The 17,605-nt window shown below is 43.6% G+C and overlaps 1 protein-coding gene across 2 annotated transcripts in view; it reads right to left on the bottom strand.

The window, feature by feature from the left end:
- Positions 1-17,605, bottom strand: part of CPNE5 (copine 5) — a 200,033-nt gene that overhangs the window by 129,283 nt on the left and 53,145 nt on the right. For both annotated transcript variants that reach the window (XM_061632533.1, XM_061632534.1), the window contains exon 3: positions 16,180-16,226. In XM_061632533.1, coding sequence (XP_061488517.1) covers positions 16,180-16,226 — 47 coding nt within the window. The remainder of the gene's footprint in view (positions 1-16,179; positions 16,227-17,605) is intronic.

Raw genomic sequence — 17,605 nt, 5'->3', positions numbered from 1 at the left:
ATTTGTCCCAAGGACTTCACTTGGAGCTCATGCCCAAGAGGGGAAGGAAATCTTTTGAGGTTAAGCAAGGCTACAGGAATATACATTGGGCAGACCATGTGAGATTACAGCCCTTCCCTCCACACATACGCTGTGGAATATGCACTACAGCGTTTAAACTGTGCGAATCAGAGATATGTTTTGGGCTCCTGTCCATCACATTCTGCCCAGGACATTCTGCCTCCTCTCTAATTCATTTGCACACAGAGTGCTGGCCAGATGCCTCAACAGTAAGAGCATCATTGATCTGTTACTGTTTCAAAAATGATAGGATGGGCTGGAGGGGGGGGGAGAGATTGAAGAGTAAAGAATTCTGAACAAATAAGGCTCGCTACTCATGCTGTGACCCCTTGTGATCTTTGTACACTGCTCTGCCATTCATTGCACCCTGTGGCAAGTGTCATCTGGCCAGTTACCTGGGAAAAACCTTGTGCTATGACTGCGAGTTTGCATTGGTGTGTAGATGCAGCATCTTTCCCAACATATGTGTGGCTGTTATATATGGGGAAAGGTTGTAGCTCAGGGGTAGAGCGTCTGTCTTACATGCAGTTGGTCCCAAGTTCAGTTCGCAGCATCTCCGGGTAAGGCAGGGAGAGACTCCTGCCTGAAATCCTGGAGAGCTGCTGCCAGTCAGTGTAGACCATACTGAACCAGATGGACCAAACAGAGTTCACAGGATATTCAAAATGGTTAGATGGTGGATTAATTCATCATATTTTGCAACGACCTTTGGCTAAAACCAATACATCTGACTGTGGCAATTTTTTCAGATTTGTATCCTACCCCCAAACCTTCAGGGTAGAATAGAAGCTATTACTTCTTTTCATCCTCACAGCAATGCTTTGAGGTAGATTAGGATAAAAGAAAGTGATTTGCCCAAGGTCACTCGAGAGAGCTCCCATGGGGAAGAGGGGATTGAGATCCCTGGACTCCTTGGTCCAATTCCAGAACTGCATTCACTACAATACACTCAAAGCTAAGATTTAGTTGTTAAGCAACTGTGAGTGGATTTTTTTTTATGTGCTCAGTTGCATGAATGGTCTCCCTGACAAATCCCAAAGAGGTGTTGATATTGGAGTGTGCTGCTTCCTGGCTTAATCCATATTTCAAAGGTTATCCAGAAAATTGTGACTGCTGCTCTCAATACATTTTTAGGGTAGGCCGTGATGTTCCTATATTAATGTATATATGGCAAGTGTTGGTTGTTTAGAAGATACATGGTAAGTGGAGTGAAAGAGGAGAGGGAGTGAATGGGCAGTAGAATGCTAGATGATTGGCTGAGTGTTTAAAATGGCTGAACGTATAAAAGGAAGAGTGAGAGTGGAATCTGGCGAGAGAAGAGAAAGAGTGGGTTGCTTGGTGGGGTTTGAGAGAGTTGATTGCCAGGAGAGAGTGGAGAAGGAGGGGGGTGGAGTTTGGATTAGTATTGAGTAAAACCATATGCTTATGTGCCTTAAGAAGAAATCTTGTTACTCTTGTTAGCTTTGTTATCTTTAATAAATACTTAATTTGGTTTACCAAAGGCCTGATCCTTGGCTGGGGTTTCACAGACCAGAAGGGAGGGTAAGGTAATGACCAAGGCTGAAGGGGAACTGTAACAAATGGTGGCAGCGGTGAAGAGAATAACAATACCAGTATTCAGAGTCTCTGGGAATACTAGTATTAGGACGTGACTGGTGGTTGCCTAGCAGGGGGATCTGTTGAGATCTGTGCTAGAGCGGGGAGAGAAACAATAAAAAAGGACAGTCCGGACTGGTGGAGTCCCTGGTGGTGCCTAGTGACAGGCAGTAGCCACGCGCAGGTAGGAATCTGACAGGGAGAGCCAGGGAAGGGCGTCACATAGGCCACCCAGCCACTCTTCCCCTCTATTAAATCAGCTCTGCCTCTGTCCCACAAAGGTTGTCTGAAGCCACCCACACTTCATGAGAAAGAGGAAATAAACAGCCTTTGGTGTAACCCAACAGGGAGAAATACCCCATTGAGGCACATGCAATTACTTGAGCTCTGCAAAGTGGTCTGATCTCAATTACAGTGATCATAGAATAGTAGAGTTGGAAGGGGCCTACAAGGCCATCGAGTCCAACCCTTTGCTCAATGCAGGAATCCAAATCAAAGCACTCCTGACAGATGGCTGTCCAGCTGCCTCTTCAATGCCTCCAGTGTCGGAGAGCCCACTACCTCTCTAGAAAATTGGTTCCATTGTCGTATGGCTCTAACAGTTAGGAAGTTTTTCCTGATGTCCAGTCGAAATCTTGCTTCCTGCAACTTGAGCCTATTATTCCATGTCCTGCACTCAGGGACGATCGAGAAGAGATCCTGGCCCTCCTCTATGTGACAACCTTTCATGTACTTGAAGAGTGATATCATATCTCCCCTCAGTCTTCTCTTCTCCAGGCTAAACATGCCCAGTTCTTTCAGTCTCTCCTCATAAGGCTTTGTTTCCAGTCCCCTGATCATCTTTGTTGCCCTCCTCTGAACCTGTTCCAGTTTGTCTGCATCCTTCTTGAAGTGCGGAGACCAGAACTGGACGCAGTATTCAAGATGAGGTCTAACCAGTGCTGAATAGAGGGGAACTAGTACTTCATGCAATTTGGAAACTATACTTCTGTTAATGCAGCCTAATATAGCATTTGCCTTTTTTGCAGCCACATCGCACTGTTGGCTCATATTCAGCTTGTGATCAACGACAATTCCAAGATCCTTCTCACATGTCGTACTGCTGAGCCAAGTATCCCCCATCTTATAACTGTGCATTTGGTTTCTTTTTCCTAAGTGTAGAACTTTGCATTTATCCCTGTTGAATTTCATTCTGTTGTTTTCAGCCCAATGCTCCAGCCTATTAAGGTCCCTTGGAATTTTGTTTCTGTCTTCCATGGTATTAGCTATGCCCCGTAATTTTGTATCACCTGCAAATTTGATAAGCATGCTTTGTACCTCCTCATCCAAGTCTTTAATAAAAATGTTGAAGAGCACTGGGCGCAGTACCGAGCCCTGTGGTACCCCACTCGTTACTTCCGCCCAGTTTGAGAAGGAACCATTGATAAGCACTCTTTGAGTATGATTCTGGAGCCAACTGTGGATCCATCTGATAGTTGTCCCATCCAGCCCACATTTAGCTAGCTTGCTAATCAGAATATCATGGGGCACTTTGTCAAAAGCTTTGCTGAAGTTGAGATATATTATGTCCACAGCATTCCCACAGTCTACAAGGGAGGTTATCCGATCAAAAACATCGAGCTGGTACTCATCGGAAGAACCAGATTCCCACTTATTATTTCTGCCATCAATATATATGGCATTTTACAGAAAAGTTGCACTGGATACATCCCTGGCCTCCACAAGGCTGCTCTCTTTTCACAGTGTCCCTTTTAAAGGAATTATTTGGGCTGCATTTCCCAAATGGTTTTGTCCCTTTGGCAGTTTTCCCTTAGTTAGTATTTGCCCCTTCCCTTTTCCACGCTTCTTCTTTTATATGTTTTAAATTGTAAACTACCAGGTAGGTGTATCTCTATTTTAAAAAAAAAATACTTTGTACACCAACTAGTAAGCTTAGGTACTTACTACTAATCATATTGCCATTGAAGGAAAGGTGTCTGCAACAACAAACCTACTGTCTTAGATCATTGCTCAGAAGTTTAATATTTCCCTAGCATTGTTCCTTAGTTGCAATATAGGCATGGCACACCTTGGTTGCATCTTCTGAGTATGGCACTCACGAATTAGGATGATGTGGGGATAATCTACAAAAGTATTAATATAAAGACAGCTACACCACAGGCCAGAGGGCGGAAGGCTTTATAAAGTCTCTTTTTATACTTATGGTTCATTTCTCTGGGTGGTATCCAATGCACAAGCATTTATGCATGTGCAATGAAATGTCTCCTCTCTCCTCCCCCTGTGTACACCCTGCACCCTCCCCAAATCTGCTCCAGAGGGTTGGAGAAAAGCCCAGAACAGATTTAGGGAGGAAAAGGAAGAAGTTCCATTGTGCAAGTGTAAGTCCTTATGCCGATGGTACTACTTATTGAGCGCTACATTGGATACAAGCCCTTATGTCACTTTTTGTAAGGTAAAGGGTAATATATAGGCAAAATGTTGCTAAAATGAAAAGGAGATTACATGATACAGAGAGTATTCCATGGGAGTAAATCTCACTATGGCAAAGAAAAAATATCAATAGAGAAACACATTCCTCACCTCGAACTTCTGTTTTCTAGGACACCCAGAGGGCATTCCTGACTGAACCTCAGCTTCAAGCAGATATTGCTCCTTATATTGCTCCTCCAGAGGGAGCCCCTGCCCTGCTCTGTCCTGAATGACAAGTTCATGGTGAACAGAGCAAGGGCTGTTGCCTACATCCCTGATCAGAACATGCTGCTATCTCCTTCCATCCTCATCACCATTAGGTTTAGCATAAATAAATCCATGTTTATTCATTCAAAATATTTACACTTTGTTGACTGAAGAAGCACAATATATAATTAAAATTAATTTCCATATATAGTTGGTGTGCTTGCCAGGCAGAGATGGTGAGCTGAACTTCATTGACTGAATCACTCTCAGTATGCATCTGCTATGTTAACGGGAAAAACAGAGCTTAAAATAATAATATGGCAGTTCTTCCAGAGGATCATCTTGTCACAGGCTGAGCATCTGCTCTTTTGGGGAAAATGGAGAGACATCAAGGTTTTTCAAGAAGAAAGCTTTTCTCATGCCAATTTTTTGAAAAAATGTAAAAGAGATCTAGGAATTGTGTTCTTGGCCAGACTGCTTGGGGAAGGTATTTCATGTCAATTCCTGACTATCAGTTTAATTCACTGTCCAACTGCATATTTTTTTTCTGTTGAGCCTCATTGATTAGTGAAAATAAACTCATTTAAATCCAGTTGATTTGTCCTAACAGGCCAGTATGTAGAACTGCTGATCTTCTAACAAAAATATGCAACATCTTTTTTAAGACTGACCTCTGTACCTAAGGCCTGGAAAGTGACCAACATCAGAAGTTTTTTCCTAAGTAATCCAGAAAATTGCAGGCCAGTTAGCTTAACATCCAGGTAAATTAGTGGAAATCATTATTAAAGTTAAATTATCAATCATACAGAAGAACAAATCCTGCTGAAGAAGAAGCAACATGGATTCTGGGAAGGTAAGTCCAGTCTCATTAACCTTTTAGAGTTCTTCAAAACTGCCCACAAACATATGGATAGGGCTGATCCAGTAGACATTGTGCATGTACTCAGACTTTAAAAAACTCTGAAAGTCCCTTACCAAAGGCTAAGGAGTAAATTTAACAGTCATGGGATTAGATATGGATTGGTTAATGGTTAAGAACAAGAAGCAGAGAGCAGAAATAAATAAGTTCTCACAATGGAGAGATGAAAGAAGTGAGGTTGCCCAAGGATTGGTACTGAAATCAGCATTATTTTTACTTCTTCATAAATGATCTAGAGCAGCCATCCCCAACCTGATGCCCTCCATATGTTTTGGACTACAACTCACATCATCCATGACTATTGGGCATGCTTGCTAGGTCTGATGGGAGTTGCAGTCCAACAATGTTTGGAAGGCAACAGGTTGGAGAAGGCTGATCTAGAGTTAGGGGTAAACAATGGGGAATATCCCCACCCTGTCAAGGCAAATATCTTCAAAGGAGCGGTTTTCCTCAGCACTGCTGCATAGGAGGAAACGGTTACATTTCCCTTCCATACCTGCTGTGATCCCAAAAATTATCAACTCTCCCCCCCACCCCAATACACTATTTGCATTTTAAAAAACCTGGACATTAAATACAGACACATTTAAAGTCATGTGTAGTTTGGTTCTAATTTATACTTTCAGGGAATAAATCATCAGAGTTCAGAAAAACAGTATTCTACAAAGAAGGCTAAGCTGAATGTAACATGCTAGATTTTTACATGCAAGATGGTTTTGCCAGGAAGAAATCCAACATGCAGATCTCCATGTGCAGCATGAACAGTTGCAACCTGATTCTGCTGCATGTATAAACATGGCTTGTTACAACTATTCATCACACTCATGCCCCGCTCCCTGACCACCAAAAATCCTATTCTTACCTCCCCCCCTTCCCATGCTTCTGAGATTTCTCTGGTCATTGCCAGCACCCTTCCAAGTCTATCTTTGCAGGCCAGAAAGAAACCTGAGCTTCCCAGGATGCTAAGCTTTGCACCCTGTACCTTGGGATAAGCAAGTTTGCATGACTTTAATAGGGAGATGTCTCTTCTAGCCAGAATTTGGGGACACCTCTATGCTTGTTTACTGTGATGTAACTTCCTACTTATAGGTATTAATTCCCTTCTTCTCGTCCTCTTCTTTGTTAAGAGATGTTGTTCTCTTATTAGCACAGTTCTCCATTAAGCCACAGGAGAGAGAAGCATCCACAGGCTTCTCTCCCAGATGATCCCAATCATGGACTAAATCTACTACCTACTTCTATCTTTTCTCTCCAAGCTAGAGCCTATGTTTTCCTGAACATATGAAAGGTTGTGAGTAAACATTCTCAATACTTTTTACCAAAGAAGACTGTCTCTGTTCTTTTATTAAGTTAGTCTGTATGAGGGGAAGGTGGGCTGATTAATTGTCATTCCACTTTTGCGAAATATATACTCTGCTAAGAAACGGAACTACTAAACTGTTTCTATTTCATTTAAACCAAATACAGTTGTGGCTATCTCTTGGAACTAGTGAGTTACCAAGGGGTGGCCACTTCCAAAAAAGGGGAAATGCATCATGAAAAATCAGGACAAAAGAGATACAGATTTGCACTTATTTATATTTATAGTTGCAAATCTAGAAATTGCTTTGTTTAAAAATAGATACAATGCATCTCACATCAGGTCTCTCTCTCTCTCTGTGTGTGTGTGTGTGTGTGTGTGTGTGTGTGTGTGTGTGTGTGAGAGAGAGAGAGAGAGAGAGAGAGAGAGAGAGAGAGAGAGAGAGAGAGAGAAGACTGGGGCTAGGTGACCTATGTGCCTGCTAAGGATGAAAAGATCTGTCAGTTTCAGTTCTCTCCATTTCTCATTCTTCCAATCTTAAATTCAGTTCTCCACATATCTGCAGCAATTTGCTATTTTTTTTTTAAAAAAATCCTCATTCTCCAGCATTTCAATTGTTTCAGAAAGTGCAAATTTTATAAGATTCACCTGAAATGTGAACTGAATCAAAATAAATTTCCCATCCCTATACTGCCTGCTCAATCTCCTGTCCAGGTGCTCACTCTTGATAGGCAATTTCAACGTTACTGCTCAACCTTCCTGATGTTCTTTATTATTAAACTGGATTTGAACTGGACAGCTGTCATCTGACAGCCCTTTAAACATCCACTGTAAAGTAAGCCACATGGTCACCTGAAAGTAATAGAGGACCTACATAACAGCAGAGCATGGAACCTGTGTCTGCATCCCAGTTGCCTTACGACCCCTAATGTGACACTCATGGGCACGATGGTGCTCTCAGAAGCCTCCTCTTGGTGCCCTCCAAGGTTCCCTTCCTCTCTCAATTTGTTTTTTAACAGAGGTTTTCAGCTTGGGGTAGGGGTTAGGCTAAAGATTAGGCTGCCCTTTCATTCTACTTCCAGCTTCCAAGCAAACTGTAGATGAACTTACAAACAACAGATGCTTTTCCCTTCTCTAGACACTGCAAAAATAGAAAGTAATTGTTCCTGGGAGAGAAATAAAACTGCGGTCAAGCCAGTCTTTACAGAACAGAGACATTCTCTTTCTACTTAACACCTTCACTGAATGGGGTCATGTGACTGCCACTATCACAGAGGTGACCTCAGTGGGGACAGACTTCAAGCATATCACCACAACTATTAACTTTGAGTTTGCAGTGATATGCAACAAGTCCATCTGCTCTGACCTCAGCACATGCTGGTAGTGGGATACACGTCCCCTCTGTAATTCAAGAATTATGCACCGCCCCCCATAATTCAAGCACTGAAACTGGGGGAATGGGATACACTTGAACAGTCAGATCAGGGCTGGCACCAAACTGATGGGGATACCCACCCCTCACCACATCCACACTTAAATACACCCAATTGCACCACCTCTTGCATTGCCACGTCAGCATGTCAGTGTGCATGCCTGCCATCACCCAAGATGGAAGTCGGGGTATCAATCTTGGGTGATCACAGGCATGTGTGTGCAGCTCGCTGATACAGCAACACAAGAGGTGGTGCAACTGGGCATATTTAAGTGCATGCCAGCTGTGTTTATCACCTGGAAGAGTAGAGCTCCCACTCCACAAACTGTGCCACTGTCAGGTTGCGCCCCGCAACCTGATATTGGCCAGGATTGCAAAGCGGAAGCTCTGACCCCCCAGCCACAGGGGCCCTCGGCCAGCTGCAGGGGCCCTTGAATAGTGCCCAACCTGGCTGCCCACTGGCACTAGGCCTGAATCAGATACATATCAAGATATTTTGTTTTGATATGTTTTTAAAGATGTTTTGTTTTAATATGTTTTAAAGTCTGTTTTTAGGATGTTTTGGAGTGTTTTTAGTGTTTTGTTTGCTGTCCTGGGCTCCTCCTCCTCCTCTAAATAAATAAATAAAACTGCTTGCAGAATGTAAGCTTCATGTACTGTTAGTAAAATAAAAGTGGCAATATATTATATTATAAATAACAGCTACATTTTACCGACTAGAGACACTCAAGTCCGGGAGGGGGGAAATTCTCCAGATGTAAGTAAACATAAAAAGGGATGAGATTTTATCATTCACAGAAGAACCAATTTCTTTTTCTTTTCTTTTCCCAGTGTCCCTTATTCTGATGGGTCAAATCAAAAGGATTTGAATTGTATGCAGAGACAATTAAACCAGTTTAACAATCTTTCCCATGTCTGTTCATTGATATCATCCTAATTTGCTTAATGCCTATTCAAAAGTTTGCATTATTATGTTCCACATTTTGGATGTTGCTATAAAGAAGGCTCTTTCCCTCGTTCCCACTATACATTTCTTAGCTATTGCAGAAAGGAGGACCTCTTCTCTAGCTGAGTTCCTCAGACAAAAGCATCTCAGCCAGTAAATATAATAAGAATATCCTGTGACCCTTATTTTAGCCTGACAAAAGTAGGTTCTGCATTCTTACAAGCAAATGAGGATTCTGCCTAGATTACAAATGCAGACTGACAGAATGGCACTCCACAGCTGGCTATCAAAGGATTTTTTTTTAGAAGCATGACAGCTTTTGATACCAAGGGTCCTACTATGCACATGCAGCTGTGCAGAAATGTCCATATGTGATTATTATATTGATGCTTGCCCTGAGAAGCAAACAACCTTAGGATAGGAGCCTTAATAGCCTCAGCTATACAGTCATGAATATGTTATGACAGAGACTTCAGCTTGTATGTATGCTTTTCCTTTTGTATGTGTTATATTTGTATGTGTTGCTGGCTCCACTCAATTAGTACTTGGCTGCCTTTAACTAATTGCTAGAATTCTCCTGCTGAGAACAATTGCTTCTTTTCCAAGAAATGACTTCTTTGTATTGACACCATGTCCATCCCTAGGCTCTGTGCCACCCTGGGTCTGCAACAGTTGGACTTCAGGCGTTTATTTATTTTTATTTTATTTGTTTCATTTATAGACTGCCCATAGCGAGTGGCTCTCTGGGCGGTGTACAAAAAGGTTAAAATACAAAATATCAACAATAAAATCAGACAACAAACAATAAACACAAGCAGCAACAAAAGAAAAAAAGAAAAGAAAAAGAAAAAAGAAAAAATTTAAATTATAACATAAACGCTTAAAATGCCTGGGAGCATAGCCAGGTCTTAACCTGGCGCCAAAAAGATAGAAGCGTAGGCGCCAGGCGTACTTCTTCGGGGAGGCTGTTCCACAGTTCGGGGGCCACTACAGAAAAGGCCCTAGATCGAGTAACTGTCCTCCGGGCTTCTCGATGGGTTGGTACCCGGAGGAGGGCCTTAGATGCTGAGCGAAGTGACCGGGTAGGTTCATAGCGGGAGAGGCGTTCCACAAGATATTGCGGTCCCACGCCGTGTAAGGCTTTATAGGTCAAAACCAGCACCTTGAATCTGGCTCGGAAACAAATAGGTAGCCAGTGCAAACGGGCCAGAACAGGTGTTATATGTGCTGACTGGCTGGTCCTCGTCAGCAGTCTGGCTGCTGCGTTTTGCACTAGCTGAAGCTTCCGAACTGTCTTCAAGGGCAGCCCTACGTAGAGCGCATTACAGTAATCCAGCCTAGAAGTTACCAGAGCATGAACAACTGAGGCGAGGTCATCCCTGTCCAGATAGGGGCGTAGCTGGGCTACCAACCGAAGGTGGTAGAACGCATTCCTTGCCACCGAGGCCACTTGCGCCTCAAGAGACAAGGAAGGATCGAAAAGGACTCCCAGACTACGAACCTGTTCCTTCAAGGGGAGTGTGACCCCATCTAGAACAGGGTGAACATCCACCATCTGGGCAGGGGAGGCACTCACCAACAGTGTCTCAGTCTTGTCTGGATTGAGTCTCAGTTTATTAGCTCTCATCCAGTCCATTATCGCGGTCAGGCAATGATTCAGCACATCCACAGACTCACCTGTAGAAGATGAAAAGGAGAAATAGAGCTGCGTGTCATCAGCGTACTGGTGGCAACGCACTCCAAAACTCCTGATGACGGCACCCAGAGGCTGCATTTAGATGTTAAAAAGCATGGGGGACAAAATCGACCCCTGAGGGACTCCACAATGGAGAGACCAAGGTGTTAAGCAATGTTCCCCAAGTACTACCTTCTGGCGACGATCCGCCAAGTAGGAGCGGAACCACTGCCAAGCAGTGCCTCCAACTCCCAACTCCGCGAGTCTCCCCAGAAGGATACCATGGTCGATGGTATCAAATGCCGCTGAGAGATCAAGGAGAATCAACAGAGTCACACTCCCTCTGTCCCTCTCCCGACAGAGGTCATTGTACAGGGCGACCAAGGCTGTATAGGGATCTGCTCCACAACTTTATTTACCTGGTGATTTATGAGCATTGGACCCAAGCAGCAGCCCCATAATGCCAGTCCTCGGGCAATGCTTTGCCTTGGCCTGCTATTCCTTCACGGTCTTTTTAGTGCATTGGATTCAGTTGGGGGAAGCAGCTTATTTCAGACAGGGTACAAAACGCAGCTTGGTATATCCTGCAGATTCTAAGTGGGCACCCACCTCACTTACAAAAGCCCTGTGCATAGCTCATATGGCTGTACAGAGGCATATAAACGGGACACATATTTATCTGTATCAATAAAACATGTATAGAGTCAAACAACCAAAAGGAAGAATTTCATGTAAATGTAATTATCTCAGTAGCACTACCAATGTATATGACACTTCACAGATTCATATAACCATCCCCCCGCCCCCAAAAAGACAGGTATCTGCCCAGGAATATAGTCACCTAGGGTCTCAAGGGGTCTTAGACTCCTTGCTTTTTGGGGAGCAGGGTCCCAGCAGGGTCCCTATGTTTCCAGCATCTTAAGAACCAATCAGCATGAAAGGGGAGTGTGTTAGCGACTGAGAAGAGTCTTTTAACATGTTTTCTTGTCCTTTCCTGATTGGAGCCAATCATACTGAAAGGAGATGAGTCAGCCACTGAGAAGACTCTTTTCAGTAGCAAACACTGTCCCTTTTCATGCTTATTAGCTCCTTGGGATGTTGTGGAATAAGGCATTAATAAGGATCTCATTCTCAAGCTAGCAGTAAAAAAAAGAGGGGAGGAGATGTGGCTGTGACTATTATGAAGGGACCCTGCACTGCTGAATTTGCCACTACTCTACCGTATCTGCCCAAAGCTCACAATAGAAATGCGGGAGGTAACGGAGATTTACACAATAGACAGTCAGTGATCAACAGCAGTACATGAAGGTGGCAGAGTGGTGACGCTGCACTCACTGGGACAGAGATGAGGTGGCGTGAGGTGGTGATGAGGTCTGGGCAACTCCAGCTTGATGGTGGAGGCCCCACAGGTGCATGTGCCCCTACAACACTGCCACCAACTGGGAGCTCCCCTGACCTCCCCACCACCTCTTCCCATCCCTGCTCCACTGAGCACAGCGTTGCCACTGGTGGGAGGATAGTGCTGCTGCTCCAACTCCTCACATAACACTGCTGCCACTGATGTTCCTTACACAGCCATGCCTGTGCATACACCCTTCAAATGACTAGCCACACTCTTTTCCCCACCAATCAGTGGAGAGTGGTGTTCTTTAGGACTGGTGGAGCAGAAAGCAGGGAGGCCAACAGAAGGTGGAGCCAGAGCAAATGGCTAGCAGAGTCAATGATAGGCAAAGCCAACCAATTCAACTTCTCCCCCCCCCACACACACATCCTCTTCTCTTCTGAGCACAATAAAGGCAACACTGAAATTAAAAAAGAGGAGGCTGACAGCCAGTGCCACTCTCCAGACTGGTTGTAAGTAAGGCAGGCAGGTGGGGGCTGGCTGAGGACAGATTGGTCATGGTGGGGCAGTGCCCCACTTGCCTTAATGGACCAACCTTCAATGCCACCAATAAAACAATAGGACACTGATACTTGTGTACGTCTCTTACATCACTATTTTTAGCCTGTCTCAAAGAACCCATTTCAATGATGGGGCTTGCCCGTTATACACATGATGTACAGGACTAACATCACTCCATTTGCAGGCAGGAAAATGCCACAAATGCTACATTAGAGGATGGATACAGTAGGCAGAGTGGGAAAAGTATGTCAAGGAGCAGAAGGAGCTGTTTGATGGAGGAAATACCATCCCTTTTTTGTCAGGAAATGTTGAGAAAAAGAAAAATTATTTATTTATTTGTTAAATTTAATGCATATCTCTCCCCCTAGAAAAAGCCGGGGGGGGGGCAAACAAAAACACTAAGCACACTTGAAAACATGTTAAAAACAAAAGATTTTAAAACATATTGAAGCAAAACATCTTAAAAAACTTATTAAAACAAAACAAGTCATCTTGATGGTACTACTAGTGCAACTCCTGTGCATCAGGTCAAATTAGTACATCACTCTAGAATAAGGATGGGTGGATCTGTCAGTTCCAATTTCTCATTTTCCCAGTCTTAGGTTCAGTTCTTCATATTTCCACATCTGTTTGTCCCCATGAAAACTCAGCAGCATTCTAGTGTAAATTTCTCATAATATACACATTGTTGTACACAATTTTACCGAACATATGCATTTTTGCAAAGCAATTTTCACTAATATAAAGCATTTGTGTACGTTATGTCCATTACTGGGAGGAAGGGTGGGATATAAATCTAATACATAAATAATAAAATAAATAGGTATATGAATTTTTGTGCACATTGCTTGGCTGGAGAACTGCATTGCAAAATTCAGAGAACTGTGAATTTCAAAGGAGGGCTGCATTTTGGTTCACATATTCAATTGTTTCAGAAGGTGAAAATGAGGTAGGTTCACTTTAAAATGCATTGAATTTCTACCCCATCTCTACTCCAAAATGAAAACTTCCTAAGTTTTGGATAAATTGATACAAAGCAGAGAGACAGGCTTGGCCTTTCCACATCAGAATCAGTCTTCCATTACAGAATACTACATGCCTCTTTGGACTTCCACTCAATAGGCAGCTGAAAATGTTCCACTGCTTTTGTGCTCTTGTTCTCAAGCCATGAAAGCATTGGTGTGGCACAGCAGGGAAGAAGCCCCCCCCCCATTTTACAGCAGGAACGATGGTATCATCCCCAGAGGCACTATTTGCCAATCCTCTGCGTGCTAAATAAAAAGCGTTTTTCTCAATGAAAACCCACTAAAATAAGCTAAAGAGAGGATGAGGTTACATTAACATGTATAGCTGAGGGATAAATTGCCACTTTAAATTTGAAAAGTTCCAAAATCCCATTATTATTACCAAACAAAATGTCACAAAATAGCAAGCAAGCTTTTGAGTCCATCAGCATTCTTCATCAGGCTGAATGTTAAGCAAAGTGGTGGTGCTGGAGGCTTTAAGAAAAAAGCCATAATGTCAGCGCTGGTCAAAAATTCATTTCTGTTGTATAGTCTTGGAACAGGTGTGGCCATGGGTGTGTCATGAAAAACACCAGTGGTTCAGAAATTAAACCATTGACTGGAGGAGGGAGGGAAGAGAAACTCTAAAACTTTTTGCAGGGCAGGGAGCATCTTGCCTTTCTTAAATTAATAGCTTTGCTGCCACAGGCAACAGCAAAACTGCAAAAGCCAGTGGTTATATCATGATACACAGGTATTCCAGAGGCAATCAGTCGGGCTGCCATATTTCCCCTTTCCTCAGTGCCTCTGGAATGAGGCCACATCATGAGTGGGGCATTGTTGGGAAACAGGCCACCCAGCAGCAGCCCAAATGGGGTGGGGGTCCTGCTGCCTTCACAATAGGCCAGTGGTGTGACGTGTCATGAGCCCCATGGAGAACATTTCGCAGGATTGGGATAATGGAGAGGGAATTGCAGATGTTGGAGAAGGGTCTGGTGAGGCCATGGAGGAAATGCATCCTGAAACCCATGTCAGTCATGTGCCCTCTTAGTGTTTTTCTCAGAAAAGTCTCAGCAGCCCCCCCCCCCGCCTGAGATGGAGAGTGAAGAGTCTACCTTCATCACTGGCACCTAGCTCAGATTTATTTGTTGAGCAGCCAAGCCCTAATGAATCTGTTGGACAATTCCATAGCGATAGGGAAGGGGAATCTCTCACAGAGTCAGAGCTGACAATTTCCCCAAAGTCATGCAGACAGGAGAAGAGATGGTTACAACTTGAGAAATCATCCTCTTTTCCCAGGAGAAGCTCCCACCTTGCTTCAAAGCCTGGAAAGTACTAGATTTAGCTCAAGCAAGTAGACCCCCCCTTTTATTTAGTGTGTCACAGGGTGAGAGTTTAGTTGTGACAACTTTCTGTTACTTCCACAAGCCCCATTGCACCTGCTGGTGTTCTGTATCCTAATTCATGCCTAGTATGTTTAGATGCTCCATTCCTGTGCTGACCTCTGGAATAAAACTCTGCGCAAACCCAGTCTTTTGAGTCCTGAGTCTGCTTCTCTGGTCGCGAGCTATGACAAGCAGTGGCTGGTGCTATTTTGGGACCAGTAAGGTAGAAGCAGGGAGACCAACAGGCAGTGGAGCCAGAGCCAATTATAGGCAGAGCCAACTCATTCTAGCTTTGCTCCCCATCCTCCTCTTTTCTGTGTTCTACAAGGGGTTACACTGGTGTGGTGTAGTGGTTAAGGTGTTGGAATGCGACCTGGGAGAACAGGGTTCGAATCCCCACATAGCCATGAAGCTCACTGGGTGACCTTGGGCCAGTCAATGCCTCTCAGCCTCATGAAAACCCTATTCATGGGGTCGCCATAAGTCGGAATTGACTTGAAGGCAGTACATTTACATTTATAAGGCCGAGGAAGCTGATAGATAGTGCCACCCCCTGGACTGGTTAAGTAAGAAGACAGGCAGGTAGGAGTTGACTGAGGGCAGAATGAGGTTCACTGCAATAAGCCTGGCTTGTCCCATAAAAATATTTAGAGTTTTTGTTTTCCCTGTCCCCTTGATTTTTTTTTTCTTCCTGGAGAAAAAGTTCTCCGAGGAATTTTCAGCTCAGTTCTATTTCCACTACATTTCTTTGAGCTATATCGCTTCACACTGCTAGAGCATTGCATTGTAATTTATTGGTATAATTTAATATCTGGTTTTGGCTTCTGTGATCAAGGCAGGGCTATCTTATATAACTCCCTAAAATTGCACAAACCACAAATACATTCTCTGTTCAATAGTCAACAATTAAGATAATTATTAATATAAAATTTACCTTCTTATTTGATCAGCATAACTATATCTCCAAATCATCTACCTTAATCAAAACCTGAAAATGAAATTAAGCCTAACCACGTGTAATTTATTGCAATCTTCTCTAATGAAAGTTGTGATTATAGAAGATAACTGAAGGGGATATGAATGCCTGAAATTAGGATTAATTAGGTTTTTGTCAGCATTGTACAAAATGAGGGCACAATTGCACATACAACCTTCCTCAATCAGAGTTGCAGGTGTGGGTGCAGTGGGGGAGAACCTGGTATGGGCTCAAGGGATCTCTCTTTCTTCCCTCTCCGTCATTAGTCTGCCCCCATCAATATTGAAAATAAATGCAGTTTACATACCTCTCTCCACTGCTTGGTCTCTATACCCTGAGTATACAGGACACACACTGCAAAGGGAAATGTAAGAGATCGACTCAGTCAGTGGCAGAGTAAAGACAATTCAGAAATGGTATCTTACCGCATAATCTATATTACCCAAATACCTCTTGAGTTTCTGCAAAAACAGAAACCAAGCAAGTTTACTGCAGCCTAATTCCCCAGTGGTGATGGAGAGGGGATCCCAAAAACTGGACAGTCATTAAACATTATCTCTTTTGCTTCCTTCCACCACACTGACAGCCATATACAAAAACAGCACTGAAGCACTTTGTTGCGCAGTGGAAGGCATTTTGCCTCCAAGTCCTCGGAGTCAAAAAAGACAAAAAACAGGTGCTGAGTTCTAGACATGGGGTTCCTGATGGAAGACACAGTGATGTCCCTCTTGTCCTGATGGAAGACCCTTTGATCCAGTGGAGGGTTTGGTCAGTGGAACAGGGAAGAAGAGACTTATTGTCGATTTCACATTCCCCCTGCAGTATCTCCTACAAGGCCCCAAAATCTGCTCCAGATGGCGGGGGGGGGAGGGCTGGATGGAAGAGGAGAACTCAGTTAAAATTGTTTCCCTCCCCATTCTGGTGAATGGAAGTCTCTGCTGGATGAAATAACCTTTTCTCAGTATGAGGCACACCATTGTGGACAGGCAGAGGCTCATTTCTATAGAACCCCTCTAGGTTTCTACCCATCTGGAATGGTGAAACATCACTGCCCCCAACCCCTAACCCTTCCGCCTCCCCTGTTGTTTTTTTTAAAGAGGCTGAGGAGGAAGTGGCCTTTATTCTATTAAGGCAAATGCAAGGGTTAGTGTCTCATGATTTAGCAAAGAAACCACAGAACTCAAAACAATATCTTAAGGGCGACTGTTTAAATTAGTCAATGGAGATACCTTCATTAATGTATTTGGCTCCCTTTCAGAGGCTCCCCATTACAAAAGCACAGCAGAGATGTAACAAAGATTAATGAGATTTTAATGAAGAGCTACTGCCAAAGCACTGGCAAACTGGCAGACAGCAAATGCTGCTGCTCCACTCAGGTTTTATTAGGTCCTGCTGTTTGTTCCTCTTCATCTATGTAAGAATCTAAGGATGATGTCTACATTCTCTGGGCATCTCAAAAGAAATAGGATTGCACTGTGGAATGCTCCTCTTTAAGGTTCCAGCAAGCCATCCAGGCCTTTTCCCAGGATACTCCATTGCATCCCCTTCCTCCTCAGTTTTCCACATGTCCCTTAGCAGTCAGTCAGCATTCTGTGGCCACTGAGCATGCTCTGCCTTTATTGGGCTGTTTTTGAGTTTCTCTTCCACCTTCTTTCGACACTTTTTTCTTTAAAAAAAATTGTGCTTCTGCCAACCTTGGGGTTCCTTTAAGCCCACTGATGCCTCCCTCTTGT

The sequence above is a fragment of the Rhineura floridana genome, chromosome 6 (genome assembly GCF_030035675.1).
Source record: "Rhineura floridana isolate rRhiFlo1 chromosome 6, rRhiFlo1.hap2, whole genome shotgun sequence".
Classification (NCBI taxonomy): domain Eukaryota; kingdom Metazoa; phylum Chordata; class Lepidosauria; order Squamata; family Rhineuridae; genus Rhineura; species Rhineura floridana.
Note: the sequence above shows the minus strand (reverse complement) of the source record. Positions and strands in the feature narration are given on the sequence as shown.